The 24,640-nt window shown below is 38.9% G+C and overlaps 1 protein-coding gene across 2 annotated transcripts in view; it reads right to left on the bottom strand.

The window, feature by feature from the left end:
* Positions 1-24,640, bottom strand: part of LOC100371347 (cohesin subunit SA-1-like) — a 311,470-nt gene that overhangs the window by 206,126 nt on the left and 80,704 nt on the right. For both annotated transcript variants that reach the window (XM_085498240.1, XM_085498246.1), the window contains exons 7-11: positions 19,612-19,837; positions 18,603-18,726; positions 18,132-18,310; positions 17,734-17,947; positions 10,473-10,587 (exon numbers count right to left, since the gene is read on the bottom strand). In XM_085498240.1, the coding sequence (XP_085354366.1) occupies positions 10,473-10,587; positions 17,734-17,947; positions 18,132-18,310; positions 18,603-18,726; positions 19,612-19,837 (858 nt within the window). The remainder of the gene's footprint in view (positions 1-10,472; positions 10,588-17,733; positions 17,948-18,131; positions 18,311-18,602; positions 18,727-19,611; positions 19,838-24,640) is intronic.

The raw sequence follows: 24,640 nt of genomic DNA, 5'->3' as shown, positions 1-24,640 counted from the left end.
TCATACATATCAAAACAGACATGGCTACACTCATACATATCAAAACAGACATGGCTGCACTCATACATATCAAAACAGACATGGCTACACTCTCACTTATCAAAACAGACATGGCTGCACTCCTACTTATCAAAACAGACATGGCTGTACTCCTACCTATCAAAACAGACATGGCTACACTCTCACTTATCAAAACAGACATGGCTGCACTCATACATATCAAAACAGACATGGCGGCACTCCTACATATCAAAACATACATGGCTGCACTCATACATATCAAAACAGACATGGCTACACTCTCACTTATCAAAACAGACATGGCTGCACTCCTACTAATCAAAACAGACATGGCTACACTCTCACTTATCAAAACAGACATGGCTGCACTCATACATATCAAAACAGACATGGCTGCACTCATACATATCAAAACAGACATGGCTACACTCTCACTTATCAAAACAGACATGGCTGCACTCTCACTTATCAAAACAGACATGGCTACACTCTCACTTATCAAAACAGACATGGCTACACTCTCACTTATCAAAACAGACATGGCTGCACTCATACATATCAAAACAGACATGGCTGCACTCATACATATCAAAACAGACATGGCTACACTCATACATATCAAAACAGACATGGCTGCACTCTCACTTATCAAAACAGACATGGCTACACTCTCACTTATCAAAACAGACATGGCTACATTCTCACTTATCAAAACAGACATGGCTACACTCATACATATCAAAACAGACATGGCTACACTCTCACTTATCAAAACAGACATGGCTGCACTCCTACATATCAAAGCAGACATGGCTACACTCTCACTTATCAAAACAGACATGGCTACATTCTCACTTATCAAAACAGACATGGCTACACTCATACATATCAAAACAGACATGGCTGCACTCCTACATATCAAAGCAGACATGGCTACACTCTCACTTATCAAAACAGACATGGCTACATTCTCACTTATCAAAACAGACATGGCTACACTCATACATATCAAAACAGACATGGCTGCACTCTCACTTATCAAAACAGACATGGCTGCACTCCTACATATCAAAACAGACATGGCCGTACTCCTACCTATCAAAACAGACATGGCTACACTCTCACTTATCAAAACAGACATGGCTGCACTCATACATATCAAAACAGACATGGCTGCACTCCTACTTATCAAAACAGACATGGCTGCACTCCGACTTATCAAAACAGACATGGCTGCACTCCGACTTATCAAAACAGACATGGCTGCACTCCGACTTATCAAAACAGACATGGCTGCACTCCTACTTATCAAAACAGACATGGCTGCACTCTCACTTATCAAAACAGACATGGCTACACTCTCACTTATCAAAACAGACATGGCTACATTCTCACTTATCACAACAGACATGGCTACATTCTCACTTATCAAAACAGACATGGCTACACTCCTACTTATCAAAACAGACATGGCTGCACTCATACATATCAAAACAGACATGGCTGCACTCATACATATCAAAACAGACATGGCTACACTCTCACTTATCAAAACAGACATGGCTGCACTCATACATATCAAAACAGACATGGCTACACTCTCACTTATCAAAACAGACATGGCTGCACTCATACATATCAAAACAGACATGGCTGCACTCATACATATCAAAACACATGGCTGCACTCATACATATCAAAACAGACATGGCTGCACTCCTACTTATCAAAACAGACATGGCTACACTCTCACTTATCAAAACAGACATGGCTACACTCTCACTTATCAAAACAGACATGGCTGTACTCATACATATCAAAACAGACATGGCTACACTCTCACTTATCAAAACAGACATGGCTGAACTCATACATATCAAAACAGACATGGCTACAATCTCACTTATCAAAACAGACATGGCTGCACTCCTACTTATCAAAACAGACATGGCTGTACTCCTACCTATCAAAACAGACATGGCTACACTCTCACTTATCAAAACAGACATGGCTGCACTCATACATATCAAAACAGACATGGCTGCACTCATACATATCAAAACAGACATGGCTGCACTCCTACATATCAAAACAGACATGGCTGCACTCATACATATCAAAACAGACATGGCTACACTCTCACTTATCAAAACAGACATGGCTGCACTCCTACTAATCAAAACAGACATGGCTACACTCTCACTTATCAAAACAGACATGGCTGCACTCATACATATCAAAACAGACATGGCTGCACTCATACATATCAAAACAGACATGGCTACACTCTCACTTATCAAAACAGACATGGCTGCACTCCTACATATCAAAACAGACATGGCTACACTCTCACTTATCAAAACAGACATGGCTACACTCTCACTTATCAAAACAGACATGGCTGCACTCATACATATCAAAACAGACATGGCTGCACTCATACATATCAAAACAGACATGGCTACACTCTCACTTATCAAAACAGACATGGCTGCACTCCTACATATCAAAACAGACATGGCTGTACTCCTACCTATCAAAACAGACATGGCTACATTCTCACTTATCAAAACAGACATGGCTACACTCATACATATCAAAACAGACATGGCTACACTCTCACTTATCAAAACAGACATGGCTGCACTCCTACATATCAAAACAGACATGGCTACACTCTCACTTATCAAAACAGACATGGCTACACTCATACATATCAAAACAGACATGGCTGCACTCGTACATATCAAAACAGACATGGTTACACTCTCACTTATCAAAACAGACATGGCTGCACTCATACATATCAAAACAGACATGGCTGCACTCCTACTTATCAAAACAGACATGGCTGCACTCCGACTTATCAAAACAGACATGGCTGCACTCCGACTTATCAAAACAGACATGGCTGCACTCCGACTTATCAAAACAGACATGGCTGCACTCCGACTTATCAAAACAGACATGGCTGCACTCCTACTTATCAAAACAGACATGGCTGCACTCTCACTTATCAAAACAGACATGGCTACACTCTCACTTATCAAAACAGACATGGCTACATTCTCACTTATCACAACAGACATGGCTACATTCTCACTTATCAAAACAGACATGGCTACACTCTCACTTATCAAAACAGACATGGCTGCACTCATACATATCAAAACAGACATGGCTGCACTCATACATATCAAAACAGACATGGCTGCACTCCTACATATCAAAACAGACATGGCTGCACTCATACATATCAAAACAGACATGGCTGCACTCTCACTTATCAAAACAGACATGGCTACACTCTCACTTATCAAAACAGACATGGCTACATTCTCACTTATCACAACAGACATGGCTACATTCTCACTTATCAAAACAGACATGGCTACACTCCTACTTATCAAAACAGACATGGCTGCACTCATACATATCAAAACAGACATGGCTGCACTCCTACTTATCAAAACAGACATGGCTGCACTCATACATATCAAAACAGACATGGCTGTACTCCTACCTATCAAAACAGACATGGCTACACTCTCACTTATCAAAACAGACATGGCTACACTCTCACTTATCAAAACAGACATGGCTACACTCTCACTTATCAAAACAGACATGGCTGCACTCATACATATCAAAACAGACATGGCCGTACTCCTACCTATCAAAACAGACATGGCTACACTCTCACTTATCAAAACAGACATGGCTGCACTCATACATATCAAAACAGACATGGCTGCAATCCTACTTATCAAAACAGACATGGCTGCACTCCGACTTATCAAAACAGACATGGCTGCACTCCGACTTATCAAAACAGACATGGCTGCACTCCTACTTATCAAAACAGACATGGCTGCACTCATACCTATCAAAACAGACATGGCTACACTCTCACTTATCAAAACAGACATGGCTGCACTCATACCTATCAAAACAGACATGGCTGCACTCCTACTTATCAAAACAGACACGGCTGCACTCATACATATCAAAACAGACATGGATGCACTCATACATATCAAAACAGACATGGCTACACTCCTACTTATCAAAACAGACATGGCTACACTCCTACTTATCAAAACAGACATGGCTACACTCTCACTTATCAAAACAGACATGGCTGCACTCATACATATCAAAACAGACATGGCTACACTCCTACTTATCAAAACAGACATGACCGTACTCCTACCTATCAAAACAGACATGGCTACACTCTCACTTATCAAAACAGACATGGCTGCACTCATACAGTACAGTTCTCGCGGAAGCTTTGGCTTCACTTCAGCTTCACCTTCGCTTCAGCATCGCATCATTATGGCATTGTTATGGCTTCAGCATCGCATCAATGTCGCGACATTAAAAAGTTAAGCGGTTATCGCTTCGCTTCATTGTGGCCTCATTACGGCGACAATGTGGCATCAGCATCGCTTCATCAAACAAAGAAGTACAGAACTCATTTCGCCCAACCTCTCGCCCGCTTCCGCTTTTCAATCGCGCGCCTTTGCGACCACTTGTTGAATTTCCGCTTTATTTTCGACTGTGCAAAACTTCGGACTACTAACAATTTTCTGGTTTTCATAGATCACGGTTACTAGTTTAGTAACCGTGCATAGATGTTGAACAACTGTCAAAAGTTCAAATACTGTTTGTTTTAACTATCTATAATTATATGCACGCAATCTGACCCTTTGACCTAGATTTGGCTGGGATTGACTATTTTATTTTAAACAATATTCTGACATGACGCACTGCTACAAAATGTATTTCAACAGAAGTACGACATGGTTGTCCGGGTTTGTTTTCCTGACTGTGTTGAGTTTACGATTTGTATAATTATTGTTATTTCCCCCAAGGAGAACACAAGCCGAAGGACCATGAAGCTAAATAGAAGTCACACGCATGGACTGAGTGAAAGAAAATATTTCTAAGGCTAAAATAAAACCTAATATCTCTTTGTGTATTTGTCAATTTTGCATGTATTTGGTGTGACAGTATGTTCGTAAATATCTGGAAAAATCTCGTCTTTCGTTAATAATTTCATTTGTTTAAAATGTCTACCGACCGTGTCCCAATAATTTGTTTGGAATATCGATGCCCGTTGGTTTCTCCAAACGGTCCCGACGTCCATTATTCAACACAATCAGCATTTATTTATCGTAATTCATGGGAATCATGTCCCGTAATTTGCGGGCTGTAAAACCAAATAATTAAACAAGTACTATTTATTATATATATTTTTTTACCTCGTGAAACTACAACACAGCGTAGAGTTGTCGCGGCGAAACAGTCGTCTTGAAATCGATGGAACTTCAATTATCCATTTCTCGCCTTGAAATAAAATTTAAAAAAATCGAGAGCATCGGGGGATATATTATTACCCAGTCTTGCCAATCGCTAGCTTTATTTTATTCAAATCCATAAAATTCACGAGTTTTTCGACATTTGTTGGCAACTTCCGCGCTAAAAATGGTTGAAAATGTGGGTGTGGTTCTCTCGCAAAGTCCCGTTGATAATACGGACAAATATGGTTCTGTGACCCAGGTCGTGCTCCGATCAGGCGACTTTCAGCAAATCAGTGATGTTGTAACAAAGCACATTTGACGCTAATTGAAGGGTCGTCGTACTGTCCAATCTCCGGCGTCGATTCACTGTGCTGTGACAGGCTTCACAATCATTCACTGAAAAACATCGGTATATTTTGACAAACGGCTGGGATTTGGCCACGGTTCAAAAAAAGAAAAAAGAAAAACTGGGCTGAGATACAAATCAGTTTTGCAAGTTGGGAAATAAGGTAAACCAGATTGGGGTCGATGATATTCAGTATCGAAGGACTTCCGTGTGTAAATGAGTTTCAAATTGTTCATCGACTGGTCACCAAATATTTACGGCTACAACTAAATGAACACTTTTTTTCTGAAGCCCAATAAATTATTTCTGCATGTCAAGTGCTATTCGATTTTTTACCAGGCCTGTGGCTCGTTTTTATTCAAAAATATTTTTTTGTGAGAATACTTTTAAAGTACGTATAGATCGAGCTCAGGTCTTTGATAGTGACTTAATTTTGAAAATTGGATGTAAAATTTTACCAGACCGACGCCACCACAACCATCCAATCATAGTTGGAAATGTACGCACTTGTTTTGGAACTTTGTATCAAGATGGCAGGCGACGACGCCGACGCACCAGGCGGCGTTCGCGTGTTTGGCATGTATTAGTAGTCCGGGCATGGAATCGGATTCGGCTAAAACTAAACGAAACACAGAAAAATACCACCAAAATGAGGAATCTGAATCTGTTCTCTTACCAGCAAATAAAATTAACGAAAATAAGGTAATTGTATAACACGAACAGTTTCATTTCGTATAGCAAATTATGTTGTTTCCGAACGACGATTGCATCGTGTGATTTAAATTTATCACGTTTTTCCTTGCAGTCAATATGACACTCGTCACCTTGCAGATTGCAATGTACTTCACATAGTTTTTGGTACCCAATACTCGCAACATTAAATAATTAAACAAGATATCTTTTTAAAATGTCATTTTACTCTTGGTCATATTATTTTATTCCCCTTACTGCTTTGAATTTCAAATCGATTACATATCGAACTTCTGTACATGTGTTTTTCTCTACTGCCTTTCCATGTGAAAATAATGAGGTCATACTCATGTCACAATACTTTGAAGCTGATGCCATGTTGATGCCATGAGACTGCGAAGCTGAGGCCACGATGATGCCACAAAATAAGAGAGGCGAACACAGCTTCAATTTTCAATGACGCGAAGCTGATGCCACAATGATGCGATGCTGAGGCGACAATGAAACCATGCGTATGCGGCAATGAGGCCACAAAAGCCAAAGCTTCCGCGAGAACTGTACTGTACATATCAAAACAGACATGGCTGCACTCCTACTTATCAAAACAGACATGGCTGTACTCCTACCTATCAAAACAGACATGGCTACACTCTCACTTATCAAAACAGACATGGCTGCACTCATACATATCAAAACAGACATGGCTACACTCATACATATCAAAACAGACATGGCTGCACTGCTACTTATCAAAACAGACATGGCTACACTCATACATATCAAAACAGACATGGCTGCACTCATACACATCAAAACAGACATGGCTACACTCTCACTTATCAAAACAGACATGGCTGCACTCTCACTTATCAAAACAGACATGGCTGCACTCTCACTTATCAAAACAGACATGGCTGCACTCTCACTTATCAAAACAGACATGGCTACACTCATACATATCAAAACAGACATGGCTGCACTCGTACATATCAAAACAGACATGGTTACACTCTCACTTATCAAAACAGACATGGCTGCACTCATACATATCAAAACAGACATGGCTGCACTCCTACTTATCAAAACAGACATGGCTGTACTCCTACCTATTAAAACAGACATGGCTACACTCTCACTTATCAAAACAGACATGGCTGCACTCATACATATCAAAACAGACATGGCTGCACTCCTACTTATCAAAACAGACATGGCTGCACTCCTACTTATCAAAACAGACATAGCTGCACTCCTACTTATCAAAACAGACATGGCTACACTCATACATATCAAAACAGACATGGCTGCACTCCTACTTATCAAAACAGACATGGCTGCACTCATACTTATCAAAACAGACATGGCGGTACTCCTACCTATCAAAACAGACATGGCTACACTCTCACTTATCAAAACAGACATGGCTGCACTCATACATATCAAAACAGACATGGCTGCACTCCTACTTATCAAAACAGACATGGCTGCACTCCTACTTATCAAAACAGACATGGCTACACTCATACATATCAAAACAGACATGGCTGCACTCCTACTTATCAAAACAGACATGGCTGTACTCCTACCTATCAAAACAGACATGGCTACACTCTCACTTATCAAAACAGACATGGCTGCACTCATACTTATCAAAACAGACATGGCTGTATTCCTACCTATCAAAACAGACATGGCTACACTCTCACTTATCAAAACAGACATGGCTGCACTCATACATATCAAAACAGACATGGCTATACACTCTCACTTATCAAAACAGACATGGCTGCACTCATACTTATCAAAACAGACATGGCTGCACTCCTACTTATCAAAACAGACATGGCTGTACTCCTACCTATCAAAACAGACATGGCTACACTCTCACTTATCAAAACAGACATGGCTGCACTCATACATATCAAAACAGACATGGCTGCACTCCTACTTATCAAAACAGACATGGCTGCACTCCTACTTATCAAAACAGACATGGCTACACTCATACATATCAAAACAGACATGGCTGCACTCCTACTTATCAAAACAGACATGGCTGTACTCATACATATCAAAACAGACATGGCTGCACTCCTACCTATCAAAACAGACATGGCTACACTCTCACTTATCAAAACAGACATGGCTGCACTCATACATATCAAAACAGACATGGCTACACTCATACATATCAAAACAGACATGGCTGCACTCCTACTTATCAAAACAGACATGGCTACACTCATACATATCAAAACAGACATGGCTGCAGTCATACATATCAAAACAGACATGGCTGCACTCCTACTTATCAAAACAGACATGGCTGCACTCATACATATCAAAACAGACATGGCTGTACTCCTACCTATCAAAACATACATGGCTACACTCTCACTTATCAAAACAGACATGGCTGCACTCCTACTTATCAAAACAGACATGGCTGCACTCATACATATCAAAACAGACATGGCTGCACTCATACATATCAAAACAGACATGGCTACACTCTCACTTATCAAAACAGACATGGCTGCACTCCTACTTATCAAAACAGACATGGCTGTACTCCTACCTATCAAAACAGACATGGCTACACTCTCACTTATCAAAACAGACATGGCTGCACTCATACATATCAAAACAGACATGGCTGCACTCCTACATATCAACACAGACATGGCTGCACTCATACATATCAAAACAGACATGGCTACACTCTCACTTATCAAAACAGACATGGCTGCACTCATACATATCAAAACAGAAATGGCTACACTCTCACTTATCAAAACAGACATGGCTGCACTCCTACTTATCAAAACAGACATGGCTGTACTCCTACCTATCAAAACAGACATGGCTACACTCTCACTTATCAAAACAGACATGGCTGCACTCATACATATCAAAACAGACATGGCTGCACTCCTACATATCAAAACAGACATGGCTGCACTCATACATATCAAAACAGACATGGCTACACTCTCACTTATCAAAACAGACATGGCTGCACTCCGACTTATCAAAACAGACATGGCTGCACTCCGACTTATCAAAACAGACATGGCTGCACTCCTACTTATCAAAACAGACATGGCTACACTCTCACTTATCAAAACAGACATGGCTACATTCTCACTTATCACAACAGACATGGCTACATTCTCACTTATCAAAACAGACATGGCTACACTCCTACTTATCAAAACAGACATGGCTGCACTCATACATATCAAAACAGACATGGCTGCACTCCTACTTATCAAAACAGACATGGCTGCACTCATACATATCAAAACAGACATGGCTGTACTCCTACCTATCAAAACAGACATGGCTACACTCTCACTTATCAAAACAGACATGGCTACACTCTCACTTATCAAAACAGACATGGCTACACTCTCACTTATCAAAACAGACATGGCTGCACTCATACATATCAAAACAGACATGGCCGTACTCCTACCTATCAAAACAGACATGGCTACACTCTCACTTATCAAAACAGACATGGCTGCACTCATACATATCAAAACAGACATGGCTGCAATCCTACTTATCAAAACAGACATGGCTGCACTCCGACTTATCAAAACAGACATGGCTGCACTCCGACTTATCAAAACAGACATGGCTGCACTCCTACTTATCAAAACAGACATGGCTGCACTCATACATATCAAAACAGACATGGCTGCACTCCTACTTATCAAAACAGACATGGCTGCACTCCTACTTATCAAAACAGACATGGCTACACTCATACATATCAAAACAGACATGGCTGCACTCCTACTTATCAAAACAGACATGGCTGCACTCATACATATCAAAACAGACATGGCTGTACTCCTACCTATCAAAACAGACATGGCTGTACTCCTACCTATCAAAACAGACATGGCTGTACTCTTACCTATCAAAACAGACATGGCTACACTCATACATATCAAAACAGACATGGTTGCACTCCTACCTATCAAAACAGACATGGCTGTACTCCTACCTATCAAAACAGACATGGCTGTACTTCTACCTGTCAAAACAGACATGGCTGTACTACTACTTATCAAAACAAAAATGCACTTCTTACTCACCTGATTCCCCTCTTCCTGGTTCCTCTAGTAACAATTCTGTCAAACAATCCCAATCTTTGACCATATCATTGACATCCCATAGAGCATCTACCAAATAGGCAGCATGTTCATGCAGCTGGAACCATAAAATGAAGCTATCACTTGATAAATCTCTGTATCTGTATCTACATACATCAGAGAAATCTATGAAGTACAGTACAGGGGTCATGACAATTTCAATAATTCAATTGAGTCTGTAGCTATCACAGTTAACTGAACTGACGTACTGACCACAATAAAAGCAGTATGTGTCAAATCCAAGCGAAGTGCTGAACAGCTGTTTAACAGTGGCGAATTAACGAATAAACAAAACCCAATCTATAAGACATTCGACTGCGTTCAGTTGGGGGCTAAAAAGTGTAGACCACATTTAATAGATTTTATTACTCAAATCAATATCAGTGAAAATTTATTTGGGTTTTGATGACACAAAGTGTCAGTGATTTTTGCAGAATGCCACACAATCCTGTCTATGCTTATTCAGTGCAACAGCTCAATAAGGGGTGATCTCATATTCAAACACATGGGTCAAACCACCCTGGGTCAAACCTGGGTTAACCCAGCCTGCCCTATTCAGACCTACTAGACCTAAAATATGCAAATTAGTAGTAGGTTTGAACCTAACCTCCGGATTAACTGCCCATTAACGCCCCCACTGAAAACAAACAACAGAGAACAAAGAAGACAGACCTAGAGAAACCTAGGTTTTTCTTACAATACTGTTTCAGCCTGGTTTCAGTAGGAAAAAAAATAAGATGTATATGGGGCTCCATGTTCATACTGAGTGTTATATTTTGAAGTGTTAAGAATTACTTGCATTTGTTTCACAAATCTATTTACATCATGTCATTTATAAGTGTGATGAAAATTGTATTCATTTATTTCTGTGATTGGTAATAATAATCAGTTTCCCACAACTTACATTTTGGTACAAGTCAATACAATTGTTGTTGTTATTCAATTTATCTGTAATTAATTAATTACAGATGTGATGGTTTGTTATATTTTGTCATTAAGGATGCTGTGTAGGTTTTTTTGCTTTGAAACCCAAAATTCTACTTTTTTGTATTTTTCAATGCTTGACTACAAGGAGCAAACACTCAGTAGGAAAAAAAGTGATTTGGATGTTTTTATTGGGTGTAAAAATCAATTTTTGTTAATTAAAAACAAAAGCACATGTCATTGTTTTGAAAGCTATGTTTTAATAAATCAGCCAAAGACATAATAGACAGATAATTTGCATAATAGTCACCACCCATAGCAAATATAAACAGTCTCTTGCATTCAGTACAAGCTCAGACTAGTAATACAAGTATTAATTTCGTTGAATTTCTCGCTCTTCAAACAGTCGATTATGAAACCGTCTTGGGGTCGACTATGACAGTGACGGACGAAAACGAATCCAAAGAAATTTGGAGAAGAACGTTGACAGTATGTAAAGCGATTATTATTAAAATTTAATCATGAAAGGTACTAACGTTAGTACCTTCCACGATTTTATCGACTAGACCATGGAGGTATAAACAGAATGTAGAAAATTTGAGCACATGACAGACTTAGTTTTCGTGACCAAATTACGTGTCATGGACTCCGACCACAATGAGTCGGAAGTGAAACACTTGGCCACACCACCGTCCCTCAACACGTGGCCACACGTAAAGCCTGAGACAAGCAGCTGTAAAAGAAAACGTACGCGTCTGTGTGTATGAGCATCCTTGTTTTATTTTTCTTAATCTTCACATTCTCAATAAATAACTTGACAGATTCAATTAAGTTAGATTTGTTGTACATGATATAGAAAGTGAACTGAATGTAAGATACCGGGAGTGGTCCCCGCCAGCGGTTGTTCCGGTACTATGCATTACGCGTTGAAGATGGAAGAAGAATCTTCACACTAATTTTGTCACAACAGTTTTGGGAACTAAAAAACGGAAAACTCGATTTATGGCGAACAGGTTATTTCACAAATCTACAAAATAATAACGCAAAAGCAAACAAACTGAAAATTCACCGCCCGGTCGACAGACAATTTTAAACCCAAGCGATCGCAACTCCCGATTCAGTTCAGTACTCGCTGTGACTTCTCTCACCCCCAATGCCATTCAAATCAGATAATACAGATCTTCGTCGAGACATCTCGCGTTGTAAAAACAAAACTTGGAAAGAAAACTACATGTAGTTGACTCTGGTGGTGCGTTCAGCCACGGTTACTGGTTCAGCAGCGGAGCAAGAGAATGACCTTCCATAGAGGGCAATGTATGGTAATGAGTCTTCCAGAAAAGGAGTGTCTCCTCCCACAACTTAATAATGAATATGTAAATCATGACGTCATTTTGGCGCGACTTTGTCACGCCGTGAAACAGTGTTTCCTATTGGATTCGGAAGCATAATTTCGTACTTTATAACCAATTGCAACCACGCATATCCACAACATCTACGTGATTATGACAGACAGATACCATGACTAGTCGTTATGAGTTTGTTTTGATCCAAGGGACAAACGGATTTTGAGTTAGCCGACGATACGTTGCTGCTAAGTTGTTTTTGCCGTTTTCTCGGTTAAACAAAACAGCGATTCACGGCAACTGCAGGCCTTTGATCTCGAGTTCTAGTGGACGAATTATACTAATTTTTCGCACAGACACTCTTCGATATGTTGCCTCTCAAGCGGCGCTGGGATTTTTCTATTTTCCTATTTGTTTCGAAATTACGTTCTAATTTCTGAATACCGAAAAGAACAAGATCGCATTGTTTTTTCAAGATAGCTAAATTATTATTTCTTCTCCAACTATCATGTAGATATATATCTCAATCAACGCAGAATGGTGGTGAGCGTCATCTGAAAAACTGTTTTGTTGCCAATGTTCCACTAAATTCGTTTATTCATTGGTTCAATAATTTGTTTACCGAAAATGGCTTCTGTGTTTACACAGAGATCACGTGACTTTACACGTCCATACACACACTATCTTGTCGATTTCACATTCAGTGTGAAATAAGCTTTCCATCAATATATAGCTTTGTATGGTTCAGTAAATATTTTATATGGAAACACCCGTTTAGAAAATCAATACCAAAAACCTATACAGCATCCTTAAATGTGAATCAAGTGATACCATAAACCCTCTCTATTGTGATATATATGGTAAAATAATGTTTGAAACAGAACAGGGAAAAAATGCACTAGAATTTTAATGAGCAGCTTCTTAGGATAAATTACTTACGTTATATATATATTTGGCATAGTCAGTAAAATATGTTTATCCATGGAGCGAACTGGTACATTTTGTCCGCAACAAGTACGGTCAGTTTTGTGTCCATGTCAGTTCATAAATTCATAGAACACATTTTTTGGTTAAGTTTGTAAAGTCTGTGAGACTGCGAGTTATCAAAATATGATGAAAGTATTAAATCGATAATGGCAACATTGTTTTCTACGAAGGCATCTGAAAACCACAGTCCCTCTATTACTGTGTCAAAACTAAAGTCGGGGCTAATGCTACGACTCCGGGCTATGACCACCGTAACATTGTCAGCTGACGGCATTGCGGGAAAATTACAGGTATTTACCGCTGCCAATATCTTACTTTTCTGTGACAAAATGCACACATTTCAAAACCCCCGGCTAATTAAAAATAAACGATTATTTTAGAAAATACATTGAAGCACAGTGCCTTGAGGGACTGTGGGCGAAGTAGGCAGCGAGGTGTTGTTTTAAACACCGCAGAAAATCATGCACTCAACGCAGCCATCTTGGTTACCTCAATCAGAATTTCCCCTTGTCACCCTGCATGCATCGATTGCTATATCGCAACGTGCACTGTGTCGCGACGGTCTTTTGGTACAAGGCACTCTATGAATAAGGTACAGTACAGTTCTCGCGGAAGCTTTGGCTTCACTTCAGCTTCACCTTCGCTTCAGCATCGCATCATTATGGCATTGTTATGGCTTCAGCATCGCTTCAATGTCGCGACATTAAAAAGTTAGGCGGTTATCACTTTGCTTCATTGTGGCCTCATTATGGCGACAATGTGGCATCAGCATCGCTTCATCAAACAAAAAAGTACAGAACTCATTTCGCCCAACCTCTCGCCCGCTTCCGCTTTTCAATCGCTCGCTTTTGCTTGTTGAATTTCCGCTTTATTTTCGACTGTGCAAAAATTCGGACTACTAACAGTTTTCTGGTTTTCATAGATCACGGTTACTAGTTTAGTAACCGTGCATAGATGTTAAACAACCGTCAAAAGTTCAAATACTTTTTGTTTTAACTATCTATAATTATATGCACGCAATCTGACCCTTTGACCTAGTTTTGGCTGGGATTGACTATTTTATTTTAAACAATATTCTGACATGACGCACTGCTACAAAATGTATTTCAACAGAAGTACGATGTGGTTGTCCGGATTTCTTTTCCTGACTGTGTTGAGTTTACGATTTGTATAATTATTGTTATTTCCCCCAAGGAGAACACAAGCCGAAGGACCATGAAGCTAAATAGAAGTCCCACGCATGGACTGAGTGAAAATAAAGGCTAAAATAAAACCTAATATCTTTGTGTATTTGTCAATTTTGCATATATTTTTTGTGACAGTATGTTCGTAAATATCTGGAAAAATCTCGTATTTCATTAATAATTTCATTTGTTTGAAATGTCTACCGACCGTGTCCCAATAATTTGTTTGGAACATTGATCCCTGTTGGTTTCTTCAAACGGTCCCGACGTCCATTATTCAACACAATCAGCATTTATTTATGGTAATTCATGGGGATCATGTCCCGTAATTTGTGGGCTGTAAAACCAAACAATTAAACATGTACTATTTATTATATATATTTTTTTACCTCGTGAAACTACAACACAGCGTAGAGTTGTCACGGTAAAACAGTCGCCTTGAAATCGATGGAACTTCAATTATCCATTTCTCGCCTTGAAATAAAATAAAAAAAAATCCAAGAGCATCGGGGGATATATTATTAACCAGTTTTACCAAACGCTAGCTTTATTTTATTCAAATCCATAAAATTCATGAGTTTTTCGATATTTATTGGCAACTTCCGCGCTAAAAATGGTTCAAAATGTGGGTGTGGTTCTCTCACAAAGTCCCGTTGATAATACGGACAAATATGGTTCTGTGACCTAGGTCGTGCTCCGATCAGGTGACTTTCAGCAAATCAATGATGTTGTAACAAAGCATATTTGACGCTAATTGAAGGGTCGTCGTACTGTCCAATCTTCGGCGTTGATTCACTGTGCTGTGACAGGCTTCACAATCATTCACTAAAAAACATCGGCATATTTTGACAAACGGCTGGGATTTGACCTCAGTTCAAAAAAAGAAAAAAGAAAAACTGGACTGAGATACAAATCAGTTTTGCAAGTTGGGAAATAAGGTAAACCAGATTGGGGTCGATGATATTCAGTATCGAAGGCCTTCCGTGTGTATAATGAGTTTCAAATTGTTCATCGACTGGTCACCAAATATTTACGGCTACAACTAAATGAACACTTTATTTCTGAAGCCCAATAAATTATTTCCGCACGTCAAAAGCTATTCGATTTTTTACCAGGCCTGTGGCTCCTTTTTATTCGAAAATATTTTTTGTGAGAATACTTTTATAGTACATGTACGTATAGATCGAGCTCAGGTCACTTATTTTTATTTTGAAAATTAGATGTAAAATTTTACCAGACCGACGCCACCACAACCATCCAATCATAGTTGGAAATGTACGTACTTGTTTTGGAACTTTGTATCAAGATGGGAGGCGACAACGCCAGGTGGCGTTCGCGTGTTTTGCATGTATTCGTAGTCCGGGCATGGGATCGGACTCGACTAAAACTAAACGAAACACAGGTAATTTTATAACAAGAACAGTTTCATTTCGTATAGCAAATTGTGTTGTATCCGAACGACGATTGCATCGTGTGATTTAAATTGATCACGTTTTTCCTTGCAGTCAATATGACACTCATCACCTTGCAGATTGCAATGTACTTCACATAGTTTTTGGTACCCAATACTCGCAACATTAAATAATTAAACAAGATATCTTTTTAAAATGTCATTTTACTCTTGGTCATATTATTTTATTCCCCTTACCGCTTTGAATTTCAAATCGATTACATATCGAACTTCTGTACATGTGTTTTATCTCTACTGCCTTTCTATGTGAAAATAATGAGGTCATACTCATGTCACAATACATTGAAGCTGATGCCATGTTGATGCCATGAGACCGCGAAGCTGAGGCCACGATGATGCCACAAAATAAGAGAGGCGAACACAGCTTCAATTTTCAATGACGCGAAGCTGATGCCACAATGATGCGATGCTGAGGCGACAATGAAGCCATGCGTATGCAACAATGATGCCACAAAAGCCAAAGCTTCCGCGAGAACTGTACTGTATTTTCAGAGGTCAGGGTTCGTTTTTTATAAGCAGTTTCGTCTGCAGATGAATAGCTGTAAATAATCAGCGAGAGTCCATTTAATTTAATTTTCTGTTTTGATACTTCGTGTCAATGGAAATTGAATAAGAAAAACTGCAAATAACCGATGTGCAGCAAATCAAAATAAATTTTCATGGCGTACGCTGCATTTGTTTTTCCGGATTTTGCGATGCCGCACTCCTGAAAGAACTGTTTGAAAATTGAACGCGCAACAGTAGTAAAGGCTTGAACACAGTAGCGTAAGTCTCAAGTGCAACTTTGTATCAACAAATGTTCGTCTTTTGATACTTATTAGCTGTCAGAGACACATATCAATTGTCCAGCCCAATGAAAAGTCTGATTCACATCCTCTGCTCAATATGCGACTCGAGCATAACAGTTTATCAAAACAAAACAATTTATTCAGCACGCTGTTCACCGATATATAAAAGAGTGTTTTTTTAGGCAAGGCACATGGTAAAATGACTACTGTACACCAATAAATCGACACATTTTTGAGACAACTATCTAGTCTTCAAAAAGCAATGTAAACTCTGTCATTTCTAAAAATAAACAACAGCTTGAATGAGGTGTGAATGAGATCGGTTCGAACCGCAGTTTTTATGCAAATTCGTGCGGTCGTCCTGAACCGCACTGTCTATTGTTTAAACTTCCAAACCGCAAAACTGGGTTTTGTTCGGGCGGTTTAGGGCGGTTAGGGTTTTCCTAGGTTTGACCCGCATGTTTGAATATGAGATCACCCCTACATAATGGTTTGTTATAGACTAACCTCACTTTCAATGAAGAACTGTACCATGTCTTTAATAAGAGGAGCATTAGCACTTCGTCTTTTATTACTACGGTGAGTGGCTTGTATATCCTCTCGTTTAAAGAGACATTCATTGAGAAATTCTCCAGCTGCCTGAGCTACATTGCGATGAGAAGAATAAACAAGCTGGTAGACATTCTCTCTGTCTTCACAACTTAGAATATCTTCATTCAACCTAAACAAAATATACAGAGCACTTTAATTGTTTATTTTGTATGTGTAGGTGTGGCTGACAACCATTAATATCTTTTTAAGAGAAAACCAGATGCAAATAGATGTCTTTTGAAATCATAAATGAGTAAAGATTCCATAATATGATTTACATGTACAGAAGACTAGAAGAGGTAACTAATGCTTACTTGAAGATAAGAGTGACCACTTTAATAGCTTGTACTGCAACATCCACCTCTTTATCCAATACCATAGCAACAATTCTATCCTTAAATCTATTTGTAAAGAGTTCAAGTTTTGGCGCTAGTTCTGGGTTGTTGAACAGTGGAATTAATGCAAATAAACACTTTTGTCTGACTTCACCAACCTACATGAAAGTAAGTAAACATATTATTACACAGGATTGTCGGTGACAGGTAAATGTCACCACAGAGAAAACAGAAAATAAACTTTACTAGAGTTCTCGCTTTACAAATCTATGAGGTACATACACCATCAATTGTTAAGAATGTGGACGCGTCTCAGGACATTAACTGCATGATATGAACTGAAGCGAATCTCTTATGTTGAGATAACAACAGTATTCATTAATACAAAATTTTTAAACATACCAAAAATGGAGGTACAATATTGGAAATAGTAGTAAATTGAATTTATACCTTGTCATGCAGAGTCCAGCCAACATATTTAAGATAACTATCACTGAGAAATGTTTCACTGTAATTCTTCATCCATATTCCAATTTCACCAAGACAAATGGCACGAATCTCAGGCTGGGTGTCCCTGACAATGAATATATCAATACAAAGCGAGTCATCTTGTAAATTCATACATGAATACAAGAGTCACCAACCAGTATAAACTAGTTATACCCAGTCTAGTCTGGTATCATTCTGTTGAATAGATAAATGAATACAAGAGTCACCAACCAGTATAAACTAGTTATACCCGGGCTAGTCTGGTGTCATTCTGTTGAATACATACATGAATACAAGAGTCACCAACCAGTATAAACTAGTTATACCCAGTCTAGTCTGGTATCATTCTGTTGAATACATACATGAATACCAGAGTCACCAACCAGTATAAACTAGTTATACCCAGTCTAGTCTGGTATCATTCTGTTGAATACATACATGAATACAAGAGTCACCAACCAGTATAAACTAGTTATACCCAGTCTAGTCTGGTATCATTCTGTTGAATACATACATGAATACCAGAGTCACCAACCAGTATAAACTAGTTATACCCAGTCTAGTCTGGTATCATTCTGTTGAATACATACATGAATACCAGAGTCACCAACCAGTATAAACTAGTTATACCCAGTCTAGTCTGGTATCATTCTGTTGAATACATTCATGAATACAAGAGTCACCTACCAGTATAAACTAGTTATACCCAGTCTAGTCTGGTATCATTCTGTTGAATACATACATGAATACCAGAGTCACCAACCAGTATAAACTAGTTATACCCAGTCTAGTCTGGTATCATTCTGTTGAATACATACATGAATACAAGAGTCACCAACCAGTATAAACTAGTTATACCCAGTCTAGTCTGGTACCATTCTGTTGAATACATACATGAATACCAGAGTCACCAACCAGTATAAACTAGTTATACCCAGTCTAGTCTGGTATCATTCTGTTGAATACATACCTGTATCTATGAACAAAGACTCCTTTAAATATGTTATTCATCATCTGATTAACTTCTTCCATATTTTCTTGTAATTCCTTTCTTTTGGCAAGTAACATTTCTAGACGTTCAGCAGCTCTTTTTGGTGTTTGCTTGGCTTTTTCCGCATCATATTGACGTTGGGTATTATCTTGACTAACACTCAGATTCAAAGCTACATTGACCAGAGCTGTCATTAGTTTCATAGCTGTCAAAGAATATGTCAATACAGAATGCCAATAAATATCACAATAAGTCTAATGTAATGTAAAATACTTTATTTTCACTTGGAATTTATATATTCGCTATTTTTGCTGAAAACTCAGTAAAAACAAAATTCAGCGAATATACTGGATTCGGCTGATACCCCGCCCATCCTAAACCCCGCCCATGAGCGATGTTTCAAATAGTGGGCGATGTTTTGGTCTACACATTGCCTGACTGAACCAACAAACATTTTTACAGACCCCAATTTTCCCGTCCGACATCTTGTATCGAGCGTGCTATTTCAAATATGACGCTAAAATAATTCACTGTGAAGTCGAAAAGCATTAAACTTCAATAAAACCAATGCTGTATACGAATTGTTTTGCGTATTATAACTCATTAAAATACATTTCACTTACATTTATTACACTTGAATAAAGTCTACGCTTGAAAAGAATGTTATTTACGAAGTTTAAAATATCCAAGCTTTCCAAATTTGAGCCTCTTGGTTGTTATCAGCAATGTTTAATCTTTGTCTGTATCGCATTCCGGTAAACAAGAAATGGGCGAACTAAAATGTCTCCTGCGTTTCACATGCGACATGATTATTAAAACACTGAGTTAAGCGGTCATGTACGTTCAATAAATCTAACCTTTTACACATAATCTTGTACTGACGTGTTTTTTGTCCAAAAAAGACGTTCCCCTTCAGTTAACCCCCAGTTAACTCTTCGCATTCATGGTATTTGTGAGAGTTGAAAGATTTTTTGAACACATGACAAGTAACTATATTGATTTGCGTCAAGCTGGATGGCCCGAATTTAAATATCAGTGCATAAACTCTTGAGGTCATTGCCCAATGCCGCACGTAATTCAAACGCGTGGTTATTAGAGTTCAGTCGAAATGTACATGAATATTGCGATCGAAGTGCGCTGTCCAGAGTTTATTATATTATAGTAAAATTTAACTTGACACATGGTATGGTTTATATTACATGTTCACTTCATTTCGAATAAAAAAATCACCATTGGAACATCGATGAATCACAAGTATTTAAAATATTTTCTTGACTTTCCGTAGATACCCGACTATCATTTTTAATGATTTAAATGCGCCCATGTTTATGTTTGCGTAATTATTACAAATGCAACGCATTATCAAGTCGGTAATATTGAAATATTCACAGACCCAATACCCCGTGTCAGCATCCTAACAATAGTAATCAAAGAAAGCTTAGAAAGAACTCCCATGTGCTGAGAGTATTGGAGACACATTAAATATAATTTGAAATTACTTAGCTGAAAACTAATTATGCAAATCAGAAAATTAATATGACCAGATTTGAGTGTAAAACTAATGAGGTCTGCGCAATGTAACAGAAAATCTATGTCTCCAAGTTTAATTGAAATGTGATCAGAATAAAAAAATTATGAATTATTATGCTTATTAGGGAATTAATATGAACAGATTTTTACCCCAAACTAATTAGGTTTGTACATTGTCCTAGAGCATCTTTGTACTAAGTTTCATTGAAATGGAATAATTAGTACCGTAAAAACTCCAAAATTTCGACCCCTCTAAAAATTCGGCCACCTAATTATTTGCCGGGTTTCGGTGTTTTATTTACCTCCAAATTTTCGACTCCACTAAAAATTGCCGACTCATTCTTATTCGAAAATTGCGACCAGTTTTAGTTTTCCCCCAAACGGAAAAAAAAACCCGATGTGAGCGTTCAAACGGGACCTTCCCCAAAGGCATGAATCCGGGTTTCTGATTGACTGAGAGATTTTTATTTTATTGGTAACGAAAATATATTCTAAATAAACGAAGTTTCAAATAAAAACGAACACAAAAATCTCGGCACGCTGCGTTTCTGAATTGTTGATTATTACCGTACTCAGTAGTGATTATAATAATGTAAACAAAATAAATTTGTTGAATGGTTATGAAATACAAATAAAAGTCAACTTAGTTTCATCGTAAGCGAATGATTCCGGTCTCGTATAAACGTTTGATGCTGTAGGATATCCGCCATGTTCTCTTAGGTCAAATAGGTCAAATCGCTAATTAACCAATCAAAAAGCTGGATGATGCCAACGTGTTCAAATTACCATAGCTTATTTAAATATGTTAATGTTATTGAACGCAATGCGGAAGAGATGTTGTAGTACGATATTTTGGCTTGGATTTTGATGCGAAAATGGCATGATTTTTTTTAAATAAAAAAATTAGTTGTTTTTAAAAAATAAACTGGTCATCTGAAGAATAATTTAACATTGTTCACTGTGATAACAGCTCATTCTCGAAAGGAAGCTTACCCGCTCACGCTAGTCACGATAAAAATCATACACGTGTACTCTTGAATAGACAGACGTCAATGACTACGGTAAAACTTACTCTATTTTAGCCGGCAGGATTGATTGAAATGTCCGAAAAATGACGCCAAAATACACCTTAAAAGTCCCATTTTATTTCTTAAATCCCATTTTATTTTTTAATCCAAGGGCGAATTTACGGCAGAATCTGGTCCCTCAAATAAGTGACACGTGAGCTTTGATTCTAACCGGATACATTGCACTGGGTCGGGGAGATCGTTTGCTAAACGTCCATGTATCTTTTGTCCAATGGGTACCTGTACTTCGAACATTCGCAAGTTTTCCTAGGTAGTGCGAGACAGCCTTGTCTTTTGACCTATTAGTTTTGTGCTGACCTCTTCTCCGCGTCTTGATGTTTTGTTTTGCTTGTCATAATATTTTAAAACTAGCGCCGAAGGCGCATATTAGTTTTTATGTTTATATAAGAGATTGCATACTTACCTTTGGTTAATGAAATTTTAATTTCATAAACAAATGGGATAATTGCCAATTATCATATATACTGGTTAAATAAAATCGAAATAACAGTGGATAGCTCCCGTAGGGGGCGTCCTTCCCCTGTCATCTGATTTGCATACTTCCAGATCTTTTTGACCATGATATTGATTCGTAGCTATTTATCTGGGGTGGTTTTGGGTGGGAAGGTAAGTATGCAATCTCTTATATAAACATAAAAACTAATATGCGCCTTCGGCGCTAGTTTTAAAAGTTTATTACAGAGTATTGCATACTAACCCCTTTGGTTAATGAAATTTTAATTTCATAAACAAATGGGACAGATTACCAGAGAATATCTCTTGGCAGATAAATACTACCCCACCTGATTATGGAATTGAAAAAATTCCATCCCCCTAACTGTATAACTCCCGCTAACTGAATAATTCTTGCAGTTGCGGGAAGTTACATGCCCTACTGTTTCGTTACAACTTGGCCTGTCACTAGGTAGCCTAACGAGTGTAGGCCCTGTGACTCGGCCGCTAGGTCTTTCAGGTAATAAGAGAGAAAAGTGTTGCTAGTTTTCCAGGACCCGGCTGCTAGCACCTGGGCTAAAGAAGCTCCGCTAGCAAATGCCAGTGTATTACCTATGCCTCTTAAGTCATGCATCTTGGCAGTGACTTTGCCTGCCTCTGTGCTCAAATACTTATCACTATAAGCGTGGTAAACTGTCTCTTTTACCCATCAGGCTAACGTGAATTTCGACGCCGCTGAGCTTTGTTTACCTTTTTGGTAACAAACGAACATCGACCTTTGACCCCTTCTGACCCCGGAAGTACGTTTCTTATAATAAGCTAGCGCACGTACCGGACAAAGAATTCTGTCTTGTTTTTCATTGGAAATATTGCTCAGTGCCGGGATAACGATCGGAGTCGTCGTCTCGTGCAGTTTCTGATTTTTTCCTCTGAATTTTACTGATGTCATTAAAATCGCTTTATCGGGATAAAACACCGTAAAATTGTCTTCAAATGACAGAGCATGTATTTCGCTAACTCGCCTCCCTGAAGCGAGTGCTAGCAGAAAAACAGTCTTTTTCGTCCAGTCCTGTAGTGACGCCAATTCCTTCAGTTCGTATGGGAATTGTCGTAGCGCTTCAAGGACTACTGACAAGCTCCATGCAGGTGCTTTGTACCTCTCAATGGGGCCCGCCTGTGTAATAAAGCCCTTGAACAGATCGGAGATTGTCGGGTCATCCGAAATGTTTTTGCCTAGGCTTAGTTTGAGTACAGAGTTGATCGCCGATTTATAGTTTTCTACTGTCCTCGGTTTCAACTTTTTTTCGTTGATCAAATAAGAAAAAAACTCCGCTACTTGGGGCAAAGAGGGATAGAGTGGATGTATATCCCCTGCAAGACACCAATTATGAAATTTTTCCCAGTGGTATTGATACAATCCATTTGAGGAATCCCTAAGCCCGGCCATCGTTGTTTGCGACACTTGGCTTGAAAACCCATGCGCAATTCTAAATTGCTGGATAGTTTCCACACGTGAAGTTGGTACAGCTCCGGGTTGGTTGGTGTATAACCGCCGGGTTGTGTCAACGTGATTTCTTGTGGCAGGCTTCTCGGATGGTCCGTTAGCAGAGACAGCAGTAACGGAAACCAAGTCTGAGACGGCCAGTTCGGTGCCACTAGAATCATGTGCGAGTTCTCCGATTGTTCCAGTTTTTGTAACGTTCGGTGGATCAATGGAAATGGTGGGAATGCGTAACTGAACATTCCGCCCCACTCCATCTGAAGTGCGTCCCACGTCAGTGACTGTTTGTCCGGATAACGCGTCACAAAAACGGGACGTTTTTTGTTTTCCGGTGTTGCAAACAGATCTACCTGGGGTTCCCCCCACATGTCGAACACTAGGTTTACTGCCGTCTGTGACAGCTCCCATTCTGTGTCGTCGTAGGGTTTCCCCCGGGATAGCGAGTCCGCTACACCGT

The sequence above is a fragment of the Saccoglossus kowalevskii genome, chromosome 1, assembly GCF_978046115.1.
Source record: "Saccoglossus kowalevskii chromosome 1, keSacKowa6.1, whole genome shotgun sequence".
NCBI lineage: Eukaryota > Metazoa > Hemichordata > Enteropneusta > Harrimaniidae > Saccoglossus > Saccoglossus kowalevskii.
The sequence above is the reverse complement of the archived record's forward strand: the minus strand, read 5'-3'. Positions and strand labels throughout refer to the sequence as shown.